Below are 23,286 nucleotides of genomic sequence, written 5' to 3'. Positions count from 1 at the left end.
GGGCAGCAAATCGATAAAAACCCGACCCGTCGGACTCGGCCCTATTTTAAAATACGGAAAGTGAAGTCCGTAATCATAACCCTAATTTCATCTTCTCGTTTTTACTCTCCTTTATTATCCGGTGACTGGTGATCGGAGATTTTCTTATCGTCTTTTCTATATCAAGTTGTTCAGCATGGATGATTATCAGGAGATGGAGAGGTTTGGTATGGAGAACGATTTTGAAGATGGACAGTGGATCGGTGGTGAATTCTACTATCGGAAACGTAAAGAGAAAAAGCAAGTTCAAACCAAAGATGATACGCTCTATGGTGTTTTTGCTTCTGGCGATAGTGATTCTGACTACGAAGGATCATCCTCTAAGAAGCGAAAAAAAGGTTTTTCATCGAAACCTGACCTAACCAAACCTGTTAATTTTGTATCAACTGGAATTGTTATGCCTAACAAAGAAATTGATCAGAATTCCAAAGAGGAGAATGAGGAGCAGCTAATGCCAGAAGAAGAGAATAAAGGTTTAGGATTGGGATTTGGGGCAGCATCTGTTGGCGGCCTTGGATTTGGTACTAGTAGTAGTTCGAATAATAATAATAATGCTGATGAGGTTGAAGCTGATGGGGGAAACTTTCTGCCCACTGCTTTTGGTAGGAAGATCAAAGAAGGTGCACTAAGACGTGAGAAGGAAAGGGAAAAGGAGAAATCTATGTTGGCGAAGAAATCTTCGCCGTCTGAATCAGGGAGAAGGGAACCTGGTGGTGATGTTGGTGGCTTTGAGAAGTTTACCAAAGGGATAGGGTTGAAGTTGCTTGAGAAGATGGGTTATAAGGGAGGTGGGTTGGGTAAAAATGAGCAAGGAATTGTGGCTCCGATTGAGGCGAAGCTGAGGCCTAAGAATATGGGAATGGGATTCAATGACTACAAGGAGACTAGTAGTGCACCAGCTCTTCAAGAATCAGATGGAAAGCAGACTGTTGCTCGTCCTGCGATACTACCTGTGGAAGGTCGATCAAAAGAGAAGCTTTGGTCAAAGCAAGCTAAAAAAGTGAAGAAGGTTTATGTTACAGCTGAAGAGTTGTTAGCTAAAAAGCAGGAGCAGGGCCTGGAAACTGTTCAGAAGGTGTTTGATATGAGAGGTCCACAAGTTCGAGTCTTGACGAATCTGGAGAACTTGAACGCCGAAGAAAAAGCAAGGGAGAAAGATGTTCCAATGCCCGAACTTCAGCATAATATCAGGTTGATTGTGGACTTGGCAGAACTTGACATACAAAAGATTGATAGTGATTTGAGAAATGAGATGGAGACAGTTGTTGCTTTGCAAAAGGAGAAGGAGAAGCTTCAAGCTGAGGCAGCTCGTCAAAAAAGGCAGTTTGATAATATGGAAGAGATTGTAGGTGTATTGGACCGGATAGGGGAAGAGAGCACATCTGGTACCCTGACCCTAGACTCCCTTGCAAAAGCATTTGCAGACTTACAGCAGCAGTATGTTGAGGAATACACACTCTGCAACTTGTCAAGCATAGCGTGCTCATACGCTCTGCCATTGTTCATTCGAATTTTTCAGGGATGGGATCCACTTCAAACTCCAACACATGGATTGGAGGTGGTTTCACTGTGGAAGGATCTTTTGCAAGGTAATGACATTTTTGCTATCTCTGATGCTGCATCTCCTTATACTCAACTATTTATGGAAGTTGTGTTCCCTGCTGTTAGAATATCTGGCACCAATACTTGGCAGGCTAGGGACCCTGAACCAATGCTTCGTTTTTTGGATTCTTGGGAGAAGCTATTGCCTTCTTCAGTTCTTCAGTCAATACTGGAAAACATTATTTTGCCCAAGTTATCAGCTGCTGTGAACTCCTGGGATCCACGTCGAGAAACAGTTCCAATACATTCCTGGGTTCATCCATGGTTGCCCTTATTGGGTCAAAGATTGGAAAGTTGCTACCACACTATACGTAGCAGATTGGAAAGTGTACTGCATGCTTGGCACCCAAGTGATATGTCTGCATACTACATACTGTCTCCGTGGAAGACTGTTTTTGATGCAATTAACTGGGAAAAACTAATGGTCCGATTTATTGTTCCAAAGTTGTTAGCAGTGATGCATGAATTCCAAATAAATCCAGCAAATCAGAACCTTGATCAGTTCTATTGGGTCCATACTTGGGCTACTGCTATTCCCATCCATCACATGCTTCCAATACTGGATATATTCTTCAACAAGTGGCAAGAAGTTTTGTACCACTGGTTATGCTCAAACCCGAACTTTGAAGAAGTCACAAAATGGTATTTGGGTTGGAAGGAACTTATTCCACCTGAACTTCAGGCAAATGAACACATTCGCTATCGTCTAAATCTTGCTCTAGACATGATGAACCAGGCTGTTGAAGGCTTGGAGGTCGTTCAGCCTGGTTTAAGGGAGAACATAAGTTATCTTAGGGTTCTTGAACAAAGGCAATTTGAGACTCAGAAAAAAGCAGCAGTACAAGCTCAATCCCGCCCTTCTGTGGGCTCGAACAGTGGTATCCAAATGGATGGTGCGGTTGACATGAGCATGAAAGAAGTTATTGAAGTTCATGCTCAAGAGAATGGCTTGCTGTTCAAGCCTAAGCCTGGCAGGATGCAAGATGGTCATCAGATATATGGTTTTGGTAACATCAGTATTATTATAGATTCTCTCAATCAGAAGGTATTTGCGCAAGTTGAGGACAGGTGGTCTTTTGTGTCACTTGAGCAGCTGTTGGACCTGCATAATCGATCTGGGTCAAAGCGTCGATAGATGTCTTAAGTTCTTAAATGTTATGTATGTAAGCAACTCCAGCCTCTGATAGATGTCTTCATGGATATTTCTGCAGTGGATCTCTTAGTATGCCATAGTAAGTCATGAGAAGATTAAACACGTTTTTTCACTAGTGGCATTTTATCTGCTCTTTAATGACCTTATTAAACTTGTAAGTTCTCATCATCCTACTTCGGCATCCAGGCAAAATCACTAGAAATGAGGGAGATGTGAGTGCCAATCTTTCTAGCTCAGATAGCAGTCCTTCAAAAGTTTTGCGTAGACGTTGTATTGTAATTGTTTGTGATTTTCTTTATAAGAGTATTAAATGTTCCATAAACTTTGCAACTGTTTCATAGATTTGTTATGATTGACCTTCTAGATTAGGACTCTAATCTGTTATATTTTGTGGATGAATGCAAAGGAATTGCCTTGTTCTCAGAACTCCAAATTACTTAGTCTCCTAAGAAAGTAGACTATAGACAATAATATGCAATATATGATCATATAAAAGACATGTGTAAGTTCTACAAGTATTGTTTTATGCTTTAGCTCTTTACTAGTAACCAGTATAGATGGACGTAAAACTTTGAAAGAAGATGACATCTACTGTAGCAGTAGAGACACACCGAAAACTATTCAGAAAAGATAACAAGATGGTAATGGTTCTAAGACAGGATTGATAGAACCTATTCTACCAAAAGCATTAATGAAGAGTGAAATCATGAACTTTTACATCATATTAGTGATTAGTGGAAATGCTCCTTTCAACGGGAACACTGAAAGAAAAACAGCAATTACGCGAGAAAATATTCAATGGACATGGCAATTCCTCAGTTGATATAGCTTTCCTAGTCTATGTAATTCTATACTATCCAAGAATGTATGTAATAGGTCAGCAGATCAATCTGTAGTCAGATCATGGGGGCCTTCCCCTTTGATTTGGACTGTGATTTGGCCTGTGTACTTGATGATCTTCCTCTGTCCTGTTCATCATCATGTTCTTTCTTTCGGTCCCTGTGCCTATGACGATCAGCATTATCATCCCTATGATGACCACGCTTGTGTTCCCTATCTTGATGCCTCACAGGGTCATGGTCACGGCCTCTAGAGCTTTCAACATCTCTATCATCTTGGCGTCTCCTTTCTTGCCAATCATCATCACGCCCTGAAGGTTCTCTGTCGTCTATATATCTTCTGTCTGAAGAATCAGGCCTATCATTTTCTCTGTTACTAGGCCAAGTGCCCCTATCACGGCTTTCTTCTCCATACTGATAATCAGATTCTGCCACATTACTTGACTCTCCTGCCCTGTAGCCATGCTCATCTCCAGTCCATCTGCCCATATTAGGTCCCTCCATACCAGCACGAGGCATCATTCCTATACTATTCATGGGCATTCCTCTCCTAAAATGTGCAGGTGGAAATGGAGTCAACCTACCTGAAAAAGGTAGAGTTAGACCACCAGAGAATCCTCCATAACCACCTATTCTCCCCATAGGCCCTCTGAAAGCAGAATAAAAGCCTTGACCCATCATTGTTTGAGGATGAATCAATGAAGACGCAGCACCTATACCTTGTCTGAGTCCACCTCCAGACGCAGCACCTATACCTTGTCTGAGTCCACCTCCAGCATTCCCCATAGGCGCTCCGAAACCAGGATGAAATCCTTGACCCATCATTGTTTGAGGATGATTTGATGAAGATGCAGCACCTATACCTTGTCTGAGTCCACCTCCAGCATTCCCCATAGGCCCTCCAAAACCAGGATGAAATCCTTGACCCATCATTATTTGAGGATGATTCGATGAAGATGCAGCACCTATACCTTGTCTGAGTCCACCTCCAGCATTCCCCATAGGGCCTCCAAAACCAGGATGAAATCCTTGACCCATCATTGTTTGAGGATGATTCGATGAAGATGCAGCACCTATACCTTGTCCGAGTCCACCTCCAGCATTCCCCATAACCTCTCTTCCTACAACGCCATCAACTCTATTTCTCTTAGGACCAAGTGGACCCCTATCCCCCATCATCTGAGGACCTGCTCTGCCCAAATCCCCACCATCTTGAAAATTACCAACAGTAGCATTGTACCGATTAATTCGATTCACTGAAGCAGTCTGACTTAGACTATAGTACAGATTAATTCGATTCATCCGTCCCTCTTCCAAGCTCTTTAGCGAAGATGGTGAAGCAAATCTGACCACACAGGCCCGCCCATTGAAATAATGTCCATCCATCCCTTCCCTACATGCCATGGCAGCTGCAGGTTCAGAAAACTCAGCCCGACAATATCCATTTGACTTCCCAGAAGCTATTTCATCAAAAAACTTAACATCCTCCACAGTTCCATATCTGCTTAACTCTAACTCCACTTGAGCATCTGTTGTCCACCAATGCAGATTACCAACAAATAAAATCGTCCCTCCACTACCGTCTCCTCCACCTAAGGCCCTGGAACTGCCCATACTACCCATTGCATTCCCACTAACCATTCCTCGTCTAACCATATTACCGTTCCCTGAATTCCCAACATTCCTAGCATTTCCTAAAACATTAGCACTAGCAGCAGTAGGCCTTTGAATTATCTCTCGATTCACAATATTACTGCTAGCATTCTTCGCTAAATCTTCCATCTTACCCGACGGATCACTACACTCAATCTTTATCCCACCAGCAACAGAAGTCTCTAATCTTGCTGCCGGTGCCAAATCTCTATCTCTCATTTCATTCCCCCTAACTGCCATATCCCTAGACCCATCAACTCCACTCGAAATCCTAGACGCTACAATTGCAGCCGTCACAGCAGCATTGCCAGTCTCCTGACGCAGCTCAACCGCCTTCTCTTCCTCCTCATTCTTCCGAACTGACTGAAGAAAATTCTCTCCAACATTGATATTGTTATAAAGATCCCCACAATCATCATCATCATCTTCTTCTTCTTCTTCTATTTCAACAAGAAACCCATCATCCGCAACAGCTGGAATAGCTTCATTCCCATGGCCATCCCCCAACCCCCCACCTTCATTTTCTTCCATGGCTTCTTCAAGAAAGAAGTTGGGGTTAAGTTCTTGACTATTTGTTACAACCCCAGAAACTTGATTTTGACGATAGCAATATGAAATGCTTCAAAAAAAGAACACCAAAACACACCCTAATCAAAAGAAAACTTCAGAAATTGAGAGAACTAATTGATCTTCCATTGATGAACACTAACAGTACACACAGACACAAACTGTGAAAACGAATTTCGGTTCCAACTGTATGTATTACTCTTCAAGATTCTGCATATTCTGTTATACTTCTGGTTTAGGAATGGTTTATGGTAGAGACAGAGAGGTTACATTTATTGGTGTAGTATTTGAACATGGTGGGTATATATAGAGAGAGATATTTTGCGAAGAAAAGACTAGACGTGAAAAAATTATGTTTACCATGTTAAAAAGTTATATATTAAAGAATAAGAAAAATTGGACTAATACACATGAAAATTCATGTACTAATACACTCCCAAAACGTAGATAATCATGAATTACAATTTTGTGACCTTAAAAGTCTAAAGAAAAGTTGACGTCAGTCCTACAGAGGCAATGAATACCGCTCTCTAGATCATGTCTAATGGATCCATAGAATTTAGGGTCAAACTGAGTCGATCTGATATATTCTGAAAATTTTATGAAATAATACACATGAAAACTTAGATAATCGGAGATTCATGTTTCATGATCCCTTAACTCCTAAACAAGTGACTCGATCCTATAGAGAATTAGAGTATCATAGTCATATTTCAAAAAAAAAATCATGAATTAATACATACGAAAAGGTGAAATAATTCTAACTTTATGTTTCGTGACCTGAAATTGCCAAAAAAAATGATATGGTCCTTGAGAACAATGAGTATTGTTCATTGTATCGTTTCGAATAGACTAAAAAAAAATTGAGATCAAACGAAGTCTATCTATCATATATCAGAAAAATCATGAAGTAATACACACAAAAATCTGAGATAGTTGTAAATTATATTTCGCGAGTTAAAAATTATCAATCCTATAAAGAAAATGAATATCATTCACTAATCAATCAGACTAATAAACACGAAGAAAACTCTTCTTTGCCGTGGAGAAATACATTTCAAATTGCACATCTACTTTTCTCTTACAAATACTAGATAAAATATCTACCTTAAATTATAAACTCAGATTCATATAAAAAAGTTAAATCATTATATAAGTTAAATATTTTATAGCAAAACATTCTTTATTTTAAAGTTAAAAATCTACTAACAATAGGAGTAGAGAAAACAAAATACAAATGGAGAAATCAAATTCAATCTTCATCAACAAATTTGAAAAATTCAACAAGTAAATTTTTGCATTTGGAGTTTTTTTTTTTTAATCCCAAATGCAGCTCTAAAACCGTTTTTTTTTTGGGGTTCAAATATATAATTTTATTTTGTTTAAATGTTTTTCTAAAACTAAACGTTGCAACGTTTAGTATTTGATTTTCTTTCCCCCACAAAATTGCAACGTTAAGTTTTCACATTACTATATTAATTATAAGAAATTAAATTTGATTAACATTAGCGATTATCCATTCTGTTTAATTTCCCGGTGACCGGAATATTCCCTGTGATATCAATTATTCCCTCTGTTTATTTTCCGCCCACCGGGATATTCTCCGTGATAGCGCTTTGTTAAACTACAAAAATGTACAGAGCATTTACCATTGCTTTATTGTTGCTTCATGTGATAAACTCCGATGGAGCAGCACCGCCGGCGAAATTGGATCCCCCTGTTTTTTCTCCGGTCTTTGCTCCGGCGAGTCCTTATACATCGCCTGACAAGTCTCCGACCACTCCGGAAACTTCTCCGGCAATTGCAATGTCTCCTGAAAGTAGTCCGTTTGCTTCGCCGGTTCAATCTCCGTCGAGAACTCCGCCGACGACTTCAATTTCGCCGGCTAGGCCTCCATCGTCCAATGACAGTGCTCCGGTACCATCTAAGGCTACTCCTGAAACGCCGGTGAACACTCCTACAATATCCCCTAAAGCGTCATCAATGTTGCCGGCGTCTACCCCGTCTATCTCGCCGATAAATTCTCCTGCGCCAATGCCGCCATCCAATGTGGCTGCTCCGGAACCATCGGCAATGACTCCTCTGCCGGGATTTAAAACTCCGGTGATCACTCCTGCAACATCTCCCAAAGCATCGTCAATCGTACCGGCGTTTACGCCGATAAATTCTCCTGCGACAACGCCGTCATCCACTGTGGCTGCTCCGGTTCCATCTGCAATTACTCCTCGTCCAAAATTTCAAACTCCGGTGATCACTCCTTTATCATCACCAGTGCCGAAGTATCCTAAACCGAGACCGTCCGTTTCACCGGCGTACTCTCCGGCGACAACCTCTTCCCCGGAACTCTCTCCATCGTCCACTGTGGTTGAAAATCCAGTAGGTGCGCCTGTATTCTCCCCTCCAGTAGCTTCACCAACAAATATTCCGACAAGGGCTGTGACTCCATCAATATCCTCAATCATTCCTTCAACTTCAATAACTCCGTCAGAGGCACCGGAGATGTTGCCTACAAGCAGTAGCTCTCCGATTCCGGCACCGGTCAATTTTTCGCCGGAGAGTTCACGAAGCGTTGTGACTGATACTTTCGCGGGAACTTCAAAATTTGAGGTGCCAATTTTTCTAAGTGGGCTTTCTATTTGGGCTGTTTTGTTAATTTGAAATTCAGTAAAGGTCCAATTTTTTTGTATATGTAGAATTTTTTCCCCTTTGTAATATTCTTCTTTATAATATATTTTTATTTTTGGTATATAAGTGAAAAATGTACAAATCTCCCTTTAATACGTGTGTAGCGGAGATATGAATTTCACGTAAGAAGATTCAAATAATATTATTACGTTACTATATTGAACATATCTTGATACTTACCGTTCAATAGATGAGATATGAGACTCAACCTAACTAGCACGTTCTTTACCTTAATGTACACAAAAGCTAGAACTAAGATGTGTCAAAGGTGGAATTCATTCTGACAAGCTAACACAAACTTTAGTACCTTGGATTTGAATTTGTGATCTAAAATAATTCTTTAATTTCTTTAGTTAGTACACAAATAGGTAATAACATTGGCTGGTGCATTGATGCTAAAAATCAAAAAATATTATAACGATAATTGTATTTTAAACATGTCACGATATTTATCGTTCAATGGATAAGATAGGAGATATGAGAAAGAAGAAATAGTAGTAGCTTAAAAGTGTAAAAAACTATTTATGATAAGACTGAATTTGGGCCTCAAAAACTCTTTTACATCGTAATGATCAAAGTCTATAAAACTTGCTTTTTGAATTTCTTACTAATTGAAGTTGACCAAGTTTTAAAAACAAATTTGTAATCAAAGTAAAAAAAAATGTATTTGAAAGTTAAAAGATAAAATTGATAATCTAAAATTTTTTTAGACCATGGTGTATTTATAGATTGAACTCGCTGGTTAAAATCATTAAGAATTGTGGTGAGATGAATAGAATTTCTCTATCCTTAATCACACGTTTAGACTCTTGAGTATGCAGAAATCCTAGCTAAGACTGTTTTACCCTTAAATTAACCTTATACGATATAAATTTGAGTTAATTAAAATAACAGGATGAATATCCAATATTGAATTTGTATAAAACAAAAGAAATGATGCATGCATGAAACTTCCTTGTTCGACTCATAGTAATGAGCTAAATCAATCATGTATCATACGTATATGTGTTTGAATTAGCTCATTACTATATGAGTCGTACAAGGAATTTTCATATTATGACACACTTGGTTTGGGAAGTTTTAAAAACAAAATTGTAATTGAAGTCTAAAAAAGAGCATTTTAAAGTTAAAAGAATAAAATTGATAATCCTTATTTAGACGATTTTGTAAATATAAGTTTAACTCTCTCATCATAAAATGTGGTTAGATGGATATAATTTCTTCATTCTTAAGTTAATGGTTCAGATTCAAGTTTTGAATATAAAAAAATGCTCCCCAAAAGCATTTCACCTTTAAATTTATATCTTACATAACTCAAATCTAAATCAGTCGGAACTTCAAATAACAACAACAAATACCCAATAATTACGTAAGTGAGGTCGGAGATGATAGAATATATGCAATCTCTAGCTCTACTTCGTGGAGATAGAGAAGTTATACATGTTTGAAACATGTTTGTATTAGCTCATTAATATGAATCGTACAAGGATTTCATTATGACACATATTTCGTAGGTATTTCTTAGTGTGACATTAAGCACACAACTAATTATGAGTTGTTCAATGGCAAATATATACCAAAAAGTCTTCAATCATAGTCGATTATTCTTTTAAATTAGGTAGTCATTTTATGTCAGGACATAGCACAAACAATTTCCAATTTGAAAACTTCACATATTATTTTTCTTTCAACATAATAATATTTCGATTTTCATCAGAGAATTGAAAAAAAAAATGATAAGAAAAATAAAATTACACTCGTAATTGAAGAGATTTTTGTGAATAGAAAGCAAGAAATAATGAATGTATTTATCGTTAGCTATTGTTTAATATTAGAGATATGTTAGATTGAAGTAATTAAATTTAAATTTGTATTGAATAATTTTATTAAAAAGTAAAAAAAATTTAAAAAAAATTGTAGAAGCTTATGGAGTCTGTCGGTGGACACGTCAGTGGTTGTGCTGTCATGTACACGTGGATTTTATATTGCCACCACATTTCAGCTGGATTTGGTGGGGCCATATTAGTCATTCAATAATATGTTTTTAATATTCATGAATTCATTTAATGGCCCTCGTATTTTTCTTATATTATAAATTCACCCTTCTTACTTATCTTTTAAGGGAAAATTACACGTATAAGCAAATATGTATATTAGTTAATTACTTAATATAGCTATAGCTTACTTTAATTACAATTTGGGATTTAATTTTAGCTATAATTATATGACTCTGCATTTTAGTTTTGTATAATTCACACGTTTGTATAATTCGGTATTTGTATAACATAATTTATATAACTTTTGTATAATTTAAAATTTGTATAACTGTTTACACTTTTGATGTTTGTAATTGTATATATTCGTTATTTCGAATTTATACAAAAATAACTGAATTATATAAATGTACCCGCAAATTATACAAATGAGACAACTTAACATGTAGCTAGAACTTGTAAATATGTAAACTATAGTTATGGAGCATAACTAAATTTATTATCGTGGCTATTTGCGAAAGTTCGTTTGCAGTTAATTAATTTTAAAAAAAGAAGCACGAATTTCAGAAATGGACCAAAATATAACCAAAAAAAGAAAACAAGAATCAGACAGCAATACCCCCCTTTAACGGCCACTCTGTAAATTAAAACCTAATTTACGTAGGGGCCGTTTGGCTGGGAACAAACTATTTCGAAATAAGTTAAGCTATCCATCATATATATGAGATAACTTATTTTAGATACCTCAAATCAAACATATGATAAAATAATAATTCTATGTTTTATCTCAAAATTATTATACCTTGTACTCACATCAATACTCCATAGAGCTTATTTGTTACTATAGATAGAGGATAATTAATTATGGACTTAATTTTAAAATAAATTTATTTTATATTTAATTGAGATAAAATTGTGAGATAATTTATTTTAGGATTGTAGCATTATTTTTATTTTATATACAATTTTAGAATAACTAATTCTGAAACAACTTATTTTCCAACCAAACAAGCCTTCATATCATACTTATATCATATTATGTTCTATTAATACTCCCTCCGTCCCTATTTACTTGTCCATATTTCCTTTTTTGGTTGTCCCTATTTAGTTGTCCATTTTGACAAATCAAGAAAGGACAACAAAATTTTTCCTATTATACCCTTATTTACACTACTTGAAAATTGTAAAAGTGTATGTTGTTTTCCTCCAATTTATTTCACTTTAATTCAAATAAGTGGTTGTAATTTTGAAGTGAAAAGTTGTCATAAGGGTAAAATTGTAACTTCACTGTGCTAATCATTGTTGCCTTAATCTGTGTGTCATTTCTAAAGTGGACAACTAAAAAGGGACGGAGGGAGTATATTGGAGTAAGATTTGAGTATATTTTATCATCTTTATACACCATTTTATAGAATTATACTATATATATGTTGTTATTTTTTATATAATTAATGTTCGATATACTTATTGAATAATTTAAATTCACACATTTTAGGGCTCGAAAAAAAGATTGTTTTCATATCAAGTTTGAAACTAAGACCTTTCATTAAGCTTGTAAAAAAAAAATCCCAACCACACTACGATCCATATTAATTCATATTTTGTTCTCCAAAAGTTAAGCTTTAAATATACACTTCATCGTGTCTCATTTTAATTGCCATTTAAGCTAAAATTTATTGGAGTATACTTTGTACTTATGTCTCATTTTAATTGTCATTAAAGCTAAAATATAATAAATTATACTTTGTATCATTATTTTTATTACTAAATATGAAAATAGTTTAAACAACCATTAAAATGTGACGAAGGGAATAATACCACCATACTCGTATGAATAGAATTACAATTAATAATATTTGTTACATAATTTTTAAATATTAAAATTTAAAATCTTAGAGATTAAGTTCATCCATGCTACATTAAATTGAGTTTTAAAAGTGAAATTTGATAAATATTTTAAAAATATATAAAATATTATTCAAAATAGCTCGGTTAATTTTGAGGGTGATAATCCACACAAATAATCTTAAGGATTGATCCCCCAACGCCTTCTGAATCAACCAGACAGATGATGTGGTAAAGATTATAGCGGCAACAGATTATCGTAAAGTTTAATATATATATATATATATTACCTTTCAGTGATTAATATCCTAATTGGATACTGATTAAATTTGACTTTGCACGTCAAATGGTTCATTTCTGAACACGACACTCTCAACATAGTAATTTATTTTATTTTAAAATTTGAACTCGAGACCTTAATTAAGCATGGAGTAATCTCAACCGTGCCACTATTTTCAAACTTTGTTCCCACCTCACAACACACTTGAGATCTACTTTATCCCCAAACCCATCTTTCTTTATTTTTATACTGCACACTGTCCCTCTTCTTCACACACACACACACACACACAGTGTTTACTCTCTCTCTCTCTTTAGCAATAATGCAGCTCCGGTCAATGGCCGCCATGGCCACGGTGGTCCTTTCATTAGCTCTTTTGCTTTTACCCCATACAACCTCAGCTCACAATATTACACATATTTTAGCAAAATACCCACAATTTTCCACTTTCAACCATTACTTAACTGAAACCCATCTCGCCGCCGAGATTAACAGCCGGGAAACCATCACTGTCTGCGCCGTTGACAACGTCGGCATGGCAGAGCTTCTCTCTAAGCATCTCTCCATTTACACTATCAAAAACGTCATTTCTCTTCACGTACTTTTAGATTACTTTGGTGCGAAGAAACTTCATCAAATCACTAACGGCACTGCGTTAGCTGCTACTATGTTTCAGGCAACTGGTTCAGCTCCCGGTTCGACTGGGTTTGTTAACATTACAGATCTGAAAGGTGGGAAAGTTGGATTTGGGCCGGCGGAGAATCACGGTACACTTCCGGCTACTTTTGTTAAATCTGTTGAGGAGATACCGTATAATATATCTGTTATTCAGATTAGTACGATGCTGCCGTCTGCTTCAGCTGAAGCTCCGACGCCGGAACCGAGTCAGATGAATCTGACTTCGCTAATGTCGGCTCATGGGTGTAGGGTTTTTGCTGAAACTTTGTTGAAATCTCCTGCTGAGAAGACTTTTGATGAGAATGCTGATGGTGGGTTAACGGTGTTTTGTCCCGGAGATGATGCGATGAAGAATTTTATGCCTAAGTTTAAGAATCTGACTGCCGACGGGAAGCAATCGTTACTTGAGTATCATGGGGTTCCGGTGTATCAATCTATGGCGAGCTTGAAATCGAACAATGGCGTGATGAATACTTTAGCTACTGATGGAGCTAAGAAGTATGACTTCGTTGTTCAAAATGACGGCGATGTAGTGACTTTGAAGACGAAGATTGTGACGGCGAAGATCACCGGAACTCTTATTGATGAACAACCTATTGCTATTTTCACGATTAATAAAGTTCTAATGCCTAAGGAACTATTCAAGGCTTCAGCTGCTGCAGATACTCCGGCGCCGGCGCCGGCACCAGATGCCGATTCACCTGAACCATCTAAGAAGAAGAAGAAACACAAGGCGCCGGCGGCAGCTGATACTCCGGCGGACTCACCGGCGGATGGTCCCAGTGACGATTTTGCAGATTCGACGGCGGATGATAACAGTGCGTTTAGTTACAGTGCTGGACCAGTGGTTGCCGGAGTTTTGAGTATGTGGGTTTTCTTTTTATTGCTTTGAGTTTTTTTTTTTTTTTATATATGATTAAAATTTAATAGGGCTTTTATTGTGAAATAATTATTGTTTATTTATGTTATCAAATTGTTATTTGTACTTTTTGTAATAGAACAGCTAGGAGTTTTTGTGAGTGTTTTTTATCTTCTTTTTTTATTATTTTGTTCTTTGTTGTTTCTTGGACTAGTGTATTTTGTTTATTAATTTATGAGTGATATTTTTGGATATTGTGCTGTGACTTGTTACATGTTTCAAACTTTTAATAGTCACCCTGTCATCTATATCCACTTATTTATTTTATTCCTAAAAAACAATGGTAGTTAAATTTTAATAATTTAATTAATTTAGATTTGCCTGTAATCGAAAAATATGTTGGATAATATAATATCCTTCCATTTTTAATCAAATGTCAAGTTAGAGTTTGGAAAGTAGGGTTTATGTGTTATTCATAGTTTATGTGTATTTCGTTAGCTTTTGGTTATAGACCTTTTTTTGTTTAAAATGAGACTTTTCTTATTGCAAATTTGAACTAATGGAGACCTTTTATGTTTAAAATGAGACTTTTTTTTTTTTTTTTTTGTAAATTTGAATTAATGTAGCCTCAAAGCACTATGGAGTAGAGCCCAAAAAAAGTTCAAAATTTCTTATTAAGAGATTCAAAGCTGTCCCATCTAGTATAGTAAGTATTATGAGGATTCGTTTGATTGGTGGGATAACAACAACAATATATTCAATGAAATTTTATAAGTGGGGTCTGAGAAGTGTAATGTGTATGTAGACTTTATCACGATCTCGTAAAGGTAAATAGACTGAATCTGAAAGATTCTCAACTTGAGTATAGCGAATTCAAGTACAAAAAATAAAAAAACAATATAGAAAATATAATAACCGACATAATGAACCAATAAATAGTGCAAATATTGAAATACAACACCTAAATAATGATGCGAGATATCATAAGTGAAAAACGGTGAGATAAGACTAATAAAATTAGAATAGTATTGCATAAAATTATTTTACCCTGCATGATATATTATTTTATCGCACCAACCAAACGATCTCCTATTTATTTTGGCCTTATTAGTCCACTTTGTTCCATTAAATCCAAAAAAAGTTAAAAACTTTGTGTTCCATTCTAGGTTTTGTAGTGGACCACATGAGTGGTTAGTGGTAGATGGCTTAAGCACCGTTGCTTGTGAGTTTTTGACAGCTTACATTGTTTTAGTGGTCCTGAAAATAGTTGTCTACAGCATTAGATGGGGACTTATTTTGTAGTTCGATTAATTTTATCAAATATTTTCTATTTTTAATCTAATATAGATATTCGTATTTTACCCATAATGAAATCTTCATATGCTTTCTAGTAGAGCAAATGCATGTTTCTTCCCTTATACGATTCATTGTTTTAACACTTCTTGAAAAAAATCTCTCTATTCTACAGTATTATTGCGTGTTATTTTGTAGTTGCCCCATTTTAATAGCAATTTATCAACTTAACCGTTAAAAGAAGTTACCTAATATCATTTGTCTTTATTGAAATATAAATTGAAAACTTATCGACCATTAGACCACACTATCACAACTTATTAATCGTCACTTCCATCCTCTTTACAGCTAATAATTCAATACAAGTATGGTTGGTCAAAATCCAACCTAAAGTTGAAGTTAATGGATGCATTTTACTTTTACACATGCTACTATTGTATAGTAATCCAGAAATTTTGGACGAATTTAATCATTTTATATGTTTTTCACTTTTTTAAAAAAAATGCAATTTTACACAATATTATTTGTATAATAATCAAGAGATTTAGAACGAATTTAATCATTTATATGTTTTTTCCTTTAAAAAATTTAGCCATATATGTATACCAACTATAATTAATTGAAATTTAAGACGGTAGATGTAGTTTGTATTTATGAAGCAACAGAAAGACTGCTGGTTTTATTAGTTTTTGGTTATATATTCATCAGCCTAGCTTCAATAATTGTAGTATAGGCTTAAATTAATCATTTGGTTCTCAATAAGTTACTTTTTCAGTCCCCAAAGACCTTAACAGTGGAGAAAAATATTCATCCCTATGTTCCAAAGAGTGATGCATCTTTTATTTGGCAAACATTTAATGACATTATTTTATTCAAGTTAGGTTTAATTTATTTGGCAAAAAAGTCCACAAAGGTGTACTTTTGTGTAGTCTTCCATATTTCTTAAACTTTCTATCCACTAAAACTATATCACATAAATTGAGACAAAAAGAATACTAAGTTATTTCATAACATTGCGCCAAATGACCCAACTCTCGGACTTTAATTGGAAAGGATAGAGAAGTGAGAGTCCATCATTCTCGAGTTTTGAATGTTATAGTTAACCAAGGGATTATCTCCAAACGAATTTCTCGATCATAAAAAATAATACTATACTAAGTTACTTTTGGTCTTTATCTCATTCTTTTATTCTTATCCTCTATGTAGCTCCCTGCTACATGAGCCAAAACACGAGAACACAAATCTTTGCCTTCGCAAATAGGCAAAGGATGTCATCAGCTTTTCCCTTCCACCAAGCTATGCCTTATTCTATATTGTACAAGTCCCAAAACTAGTGATTTTATAGTGTGTAAGACATCTTTTTCTTCCATGACGGTGGTATCAGGGTCAACTTGCACACACTTTCGTTATTCCACCAGATATCTACTATCTTCCACCAACATAAGTACAAGGTAATAGCTCATCAACTCATAATTTATAGAGTATATAAAGTACTAAAATCTCGATAAATATTATATCAGAACCCATAATTTTAATGGTTCAATAAGCTTAGTATTACCTATTTTAATGATTGAACTCGTTAAATTAAAATTTTGAATTCACCTCTACCGACATTAAGATCGTGCATCTAATTCCTCTACCAGGCATTATGCTGTGATCAGTTAAAACACATGAAATGTTAGGATACCAGACGTACCCATCTCCCATTGATGGGTCCAATTCTAACAAAAGAAAGGAATAAACAACAATATATGTATGAGATTTGAACATCACTTATAGAGGTGCATCCAATAACAATTGCATCATATGATCTTTAAGCTTTGGTATATATTCAAATACTTATGAAGAGATATTACATTATTATACATGGTCTAAGGAGGAAAGCATGGGTGCACGTTAACTCATCACGCCTCCAACATTGATCCGCCATTAACCAAAAGGGTTTTTGGTGAAATGCTAAAGGTTCCTCTACCCTTAATTAGAAGTATCAAGTTAGAGTCCTACGGGATCCCGATTAATAGGACCAATCGATTCTGAACATGGGATGGTTAATGGCAAAAAGAAAAGAAAATCACGTGAGACCATGACTAAACAAAAATTGAAAGTACACATAATTTCATCGTAGAGGATAGAAACAATTACTAGAGAAAATACTAACTTATAAATTAGATCAAAATAGTCTTACAAGTTTCGATCTCCAAATCTTCCTTGAGAGATGAACTTGCAGAGCTTTCTTGGTCCAGACCATCCTTGTTGCAATACAGGAAACTCGTGCTAGCATCGAAAAATGATGTTACAGGCACAGGAGTAAACCCCGGGTAATTCCTTTCAGCCTTAACCAAGCATAAATCTTTGATGTACTTGAAAAGACCATGTTTCTGGACAAAAGGTAGAACTGCATACTCTTCAATTGGCATCCACTGAAAGGAAGTAACAACTACGTTAAGATTTGTTATGACTCGAGTAGTGGCGTAGCCAAGTGTATTGAAGAGGGTTAATTGAATTCCTTTATCAGATAGTTACACTATGCAAATAGGATAAAAGAAATATTTTTGTATACACATAAGTTGTTGAATCCCCTTGATATGAGGAAGGATCTCAAGTATCATTCTCTTTATGACCAAAGAAGTCATCTAGAGCCAACTCTATGGCCAATCGCGAACTTTGAAACTTGGGGATGTTGGGCCCACCCTCTACCTTTCTCTACTTAGATACTGGACTTAGTTCACTTTGCCTAGAGCTCGAACTTGTGACTAGCACACAAGTCCCTCAACCTTTGCCAATTGAGGGCTAAACCCTGGGGAAGATCTCAACTCTCAAGTGTCATTTTTACACTTATTAAAATCCTCTTGTTAGAATGCTTAGCTCAGTCACTTGACTCGAGAATACTGTTACAAATCTATAGAATTGAACTAAGACATACCTGGGCAGCCTCAATTTCTAAATCTTGCTTTTGAATGTCAAATGACAAAGGGCGCATCATGCAAATGAAGAATAAGTCTGACTTGCCAAACAACACCTTGTGTGTTTGCCTGTAAAAATAGAAATGTTATTACTGCAGAAATCCAGACAATGGGGAGCATTTTATAGGTCTAGAATATGACAAGAAACTTCTACACTACAATCATCTGGTCATTCAAGATGTTACTTCCTTTTCCAAATAACATTTCCTCCTTGTCAATAGTTCCATTTAATCAGCAAAAAAGTTTTAAAAGACGTAGCGCTTGAAACTAATCGTTTCCATAACATACGCAAAATGTATACTTCATTTCGGAATATACAAATGTATTCTCCAAACACACACTCTAATCAACTTCTGATTTCCCTCATGAATAAGTTGAGTTGCACTTGTTCTCAGAAAATACTCAATTTGGAATAAAGGAAGTATCATCTTTTCAGATATTTTTTGCATATTTACCGGTTCTCCTTTTCTTTAGCCATAATGTATCACAGTAATTAAAGCAATAACATGGTGGAGAAAACAGTCATGGTATATAGTTGGGCATAGAGAAAGTGCCTCAAATCAAACTAGAACCTTTCTTTTTCAAGCTCTATGGCATAAGTGACCTAACTAATAACAACTGTGCCTCAGTCCAAAACAAGTTTGGATCGGTTATGTGAATCCTCACTTCTTCATTTAAGCTCAACTCAAATTTTGTACCAAATAAAATATAAGTGGAAAAAAATAAGTTCTATTGTAATAATAATGATAACATTAGAGTTTCTCTAAAAAGTATAAAACCTATGCCCAACTAGTAGATGTCACTTACATAAATCTTTTTCTTCCATTGTGTCCTTTAGCTAAGTCTACATTGATTCAAACAAGGGAATCTAAGGTGGCAAAAGGAGGCTATGGGATCACTATAAAGCATAAGATACAATTTTCTCTAATCTAAAGTCCTTTGTGATCGTAGCTTATTATATAATTATTCCTCACATAAACAACATGGCAACAGTATCCCTACCTGAATGCAAGTACTTCCATAAATTCAGTATCAATCTGCAATAAATGGAACCCAACAAATCTTAGAGAAGCAATAACAGTCACATGTACAGCAGGAAAATGGCATATGTTGGTTTATTTTAATTGTGTGGCTTTCAGTATTCAATAAACTTACTCCTGTTTCTTCTTTTACTTCCCTTATTGCTCCTTCAAATATATCCTCGCCCTGCAGAATAAGAGCTCAAAATACAGTTTAGAGGGCGTGTGACTAGTTGTGCAGCTGACTTTAGCTCCAACTAATGTGCATACCTCTTCGACAATGCCAGTAGGGATCTTCCATACAGCAGTTCCCTTTAATCTGCCACTATTTTCTTGGACAACAAGCAACTAAAAGCAAAAGATTTCCAAAAGTTAAGACTGGAAAATCAGCACCAAGATGCTCAAGCATAGTGGTGCGAGACATGAAATATTTCTAGTGATCAAAATATGCTTCCTCCATCACAAAATTAATGTGCAATCAAACAATTGAGGCACAGAGATCTCTGATAGGTCAGTTAATCTACCAGTACGTAACAAATGACAATTGACAAGTGAAGCAGAATCCAGATTTGAGTAGAACGATTTGAAGTGTAGGGAAGCTTTTTTCACAGGCATAAAATGAAAATAAGCTTGGGCATGATTGACAGACACTAATCGATTAGTTGCAACATGTAATCATCTGGAAAAGCCATTTCAAGAAATGAGTGCATGCTTTTTATACCACTTTAAAGTAACAGAAGTGTAACCATTCAATCAGGGAGTAGATACTGAGAAAAACAGAACAATCACAGACGAACACATTATTAGGAGCAAAGAGTTATATACAATGAAAATAGATCTGAGTTACCTCTCTTTTGTCATTCAAGACTATAGCGCCAATACCCACTCGGTGTGAGGCATTTGCTGGGATGGTATTCTCAGTTTCAGGAATCCAATATACTAGCATCAGGTAATGAGGTTCCGCGTGGTGGTACCAAAACCCTTCCTGAAGTCAATGTCAAACATTTGGGTCAATTTCATAGCAAAGCTAGTGATATATTTTCCTCAACCTAAAGTATGATATAAGAACTTGAGTTCGTGAAACGATGTTATTATGTAGTTTCTTAAAGTAGATTTCAATGGTGTACATTCAGTATCAAGGGTGATATCCAATTTCAACCTCCAACATCTTAAACAACAGCATGATATATCGCAATGTCATCATACAATGGCTTTCTCTATTGCTAAGTTTCTATTGTCTGACTCAAATATTGCATTTGGTACAGATTTTAAGTCTCTAGTAAGAATAGCAAGTCTAGGACACATTTAAGTGTACTAATGGAATCCTGTGAGCCTCCTTATGTCAACATGAACGCTATCATATTCAAGTTCGGAAAAGTAAAGTGAAATTACCTTAACTGCAGTTTCAACCAAATTTACAAGTTCAATTGGTAGTTTAATCCAGACACCCTTCTTCCCCTGCAAAATATATATTATCATAAACACTAAACTAGAAAGTTATTCTGGCCACACAACTCATTTTGATAGTAAGAGGTCACAACATCATGCAAATTGAAGACTGTCCAACAGCCGTAAATGAAACCAGGAACCTAGTTCTTATGAAACTGCAAGAGTCTTGTCAGCCAAACTGGAAAACTGATGAGTCAAATTCCAAAGCTAATTAAGTTTTCACCACCACTGCTGTCAATGGAAGCTTCTCATCTATACAACATCAACCACAAACACAATGGTAACATAACTTCCTGGTTTAAAAGAAGATTCACTTAATTCTTCATACTGTGCTTTTCTTCCTGGTTTAAAGGAAGGGGAAACATGTGGTGTAACACACACCATCTCATCTAAAAGCTTAAGCTGTTAGAAAGGGCACACATCGAAATTCTTTTTGATATGGGTGGCGTTGAGATTCGATCACAGGACCTCTGCCTGTTGCTTTGATGCCATGTTAAAGTGTGTGATCATTTCATCTAAAAGCTTAAGCTATTAAAAAGAGCGCACTTTTATTATATAATTAAATTCTTAACACATTTAAGCTCAACTCAGGTCATCATCATACAATAACATAAATAAAGAATAAACAAATACGATTGTGTTGTCCGGTGGTTCTACTTTTCAACCATAATTCAGTGGGAAGCTACAAACAGGTGGACAGTCAACATCAAGATAATGCTCATCTTTACTCATAACTAAGAAAAAAGGCAGCATACCTGCAACCTCCACTTGGATAATGAAGCTTTAAGAATGTTTTGAAAGACATTGGGGTCCATAGGCTCCTTCAATTCCACTATAACTCCACCATGATAATCATTTACTGCAGAAAGCAACTGATCCTTCTTGACACCATTTTGAAATACTAGTTTCTCCATAAATAGGATCTCAACTTAGTCCAATTTTGTGCAGTAGAATTTTCTACTTGGACGCCTGAAAAACACAATCGCTGGATTAATATAAAGCAGAGGTAAAACCAGGATTTGAAGTTTATAGGTTCGGAACTTGCCAACGAACCCATAGCTCATTTTATTCCTGCTTAACACCGGATATCTTGTCATGCGTCCTAACCACACATACACCTCTAATTTAACAAAAATGCAGATCATGTCATCAACTATGTCTCAACTCCAAATTAGTACAGCATTAGCTAAAACTATGACTAAACACACAAAAAGCTCAATAAAATTGTTCACCATCACAGATGCAGGAAAATGACTTCATCCATCACAGAAATACATCCGTAACAAACTAAATTAGTTTTCCAAGTTAAGTAATAAAAACGAATTCCGCTTATATGAAAAGCTTTTTCACAGTCAGTCCAAGTAAGAAAAAGATAAACAAATCCTAATGAATAGAGTGAAATGGATACATATGATTCATACGATTACGTATTGAGATAATTCTCAAAGCAAAATTTCACGCAAAGGACCCAACTATTCGATAAAAATTGCTCCAAATCACAGAAATACATTTTCTCAACAAACTAAACTAGTTTTCTGAGGTAAAATCTAGAAGAACGAAAAATGTATAAACAAATTATAATGAACAGAGTAAAATGGATACATATGATTCATACGATTACAAATTGAGATAATACTCGAAGCAGAATTTCACGTGAAGGAGTTGGATAAAAATTGCTCCAAATCAGAGAAATACATTTTCTTAACAAGCTAAACTAGTTTTCTGAGGTAGAAGCTCGAAGAATGAAAAATATAAAAACAAATTATAGAGTAAAATGGATACATACAATTCATACGACTACGAAAAGCAGAATTTCACGCCAAGTACCCAAACTGCTTGATAAGAAATGCTCTAAATCACTCATGCAGACAAACTGAACTCGACTTTTTCGAGGTAAAATCTAGAAGAACGAAAAACGTAAAAACAAATTATAATGGATACATATGATTCATACGATTACGAAAAGAAAAATTTCAACTCAAACTGTTTGATTAAAATTGCTCCACATCACTAACGCAGAGAAAACGAACTCGATTTTTCAAGGTAAAATCTAGAAAAAACGAAAAATGTATAAACAAATTTATAGTAAACAGAGTAAAATTGATACATAATTGAAAAAAAAAAAAACTGGAGATTTGTAAATTCATAGCAATAATGTTCACACTCACTGATAAAAAATTGAGGAAGAAGCTCAAAATTACCTTGAAAATGGAGTTTTCAGCTGAGAACGAGAACTCTGCAAGTGAAATTGGAATGCATTGAATACTGAATATAAATAGGCGGGGGTGGAGCGTACTGTAGCAACGAAAAAACTAGTGTGCGCCGTATGCGTAAATGAATGATGAGCATTCCACTAACATGTTCCCAA

At 35.6% G+C, this 23,286-nt stretch overlaps 5 protein-coding genes across 6 annotated transcripts; 3 read left to right on the top strand and 2 right to left on the bottom strand.

The window, feature by feature from the left end:
• Positions 1-72: 72 nt before the first annotated feature.
• On the top strand, positions 73-3,271 carry LOC125864279 (septin and tuftelin-interacting protein 1 homolog 1). Its single transcript, XM_049544191.1, has one exon. It carries the CDS (start codon positions 176-178, stop codon positions 2,774-2,776), a length of 2,601 nt encoding a protein of 866 aa, XP_049400148.1. The 5' UTR covers positions 73-175; the 3' UTR covers positions 2,777-3,271.
• A 419-nt stretch (positions 3,272-3,690) lies between these two features.
• Positions 3,691-5,851, bottom strand: LOC125865403 (uncharacterized). The gene is made up of 2 exons (XM_049545597.1): positions 4,641-5,851; positions 3,691-4,280 (listed from the first exon to the last, which is right to left on the bottom strand). The coding sequence occupies exons 1-2, from the start codon at positions 5,815-5,817 to the stop codon at positions 3,691-3,693; spliced, it is 1,767 nt and encodes a 588-aa protein (XP_049401554.1). The 5' UTR covers positions 5,818-5,851.
• A 1,634-nt stretch (positions 5,852-7,485) lies between these two features.
• Positions 7,486-8,511, top strand: LOC125865402 (extensin-like). Its single transcript, XM_049545596.1, has one exon. It carries the CDS (start codon positions 7,486-7,488, stop codon positions 8,509-8,511), a length of 1,026 nt encoding a protein of 341 aa, XP_049401553.1.
• Positions 8,512-12,835: 4,324 nt separating this feature from the next.
• LOC125864287 (fasciclin-like arabinogalactan protein 1) lies at positions 12,836-14,448 on the top strand. Its single transcript, XM_049544199.1, has one exon. The coding sequence runs from the start codon at positions 12,980-12,982 to the stop codon at positions 14,225-14,227; it is 1,248 nt and encodes a 415-aa protein (XP_049400156.1). The 5' UTR covers positions 12,836-12,979; the 3' UTR covers positions 14,228-14,448.
• Positions 14,449-17,276: 2,828 nt separating this feature from the next.
• Positions 17,277-23,286, bottom strand: LOC125864294 (nudix hydrolase 2-like). Of its 2 annotated transcripts, XM_049544210.1 has the most exons (10): positions 23,120-23,285; positions 21,674-21,887; positions 20,862-20,927; positions 20,317-20,454; positions 19,740-19,817; positions 19,606-19,656; positions 19,453-19,487; positions 18,411-18,519; positions 17,673-17,907; positions 17,277-17,520 (listed from the first exon to the last, which is right to left on the bottom strand). In XM_049544210.1, coding segments are annotated over exons 2-10 (873 nt in total). In that variant the 5' UTR covers positions 21,833-21,887; positions 23,120-23,285; the 3' UTR covers positions 17,277-17,518. The 2 variants fall into 2 exon arrangements, with proteins under 2 accessions (XP_049400167.1, XP_049400166.1); XM_049544209.1 differs by lacking the exon at positions 17,277-17,520 and having other exon boundaries at positions 17,582-17,907; positions 23,120-23,286.

Source organism: Solanum stenotomum, chromosome 5 (genome assembly GCF_019186545.1).
Source record: "Solanum stenotomum isolate F172 chromosome 5, ASM1918654v1, whole genome shotgun sequence".
Classification (NCBI taxonomy): domain Eukaryota; kingdom Viridiplantae; phylum Streptophyta; class Magnoliopsida; order Solanales; family Solanaceae; genus Solanum; species Solanum stenotomum.
This window is presented reverse-complemented; position numbering and strand designations above follow the sequence as displayed.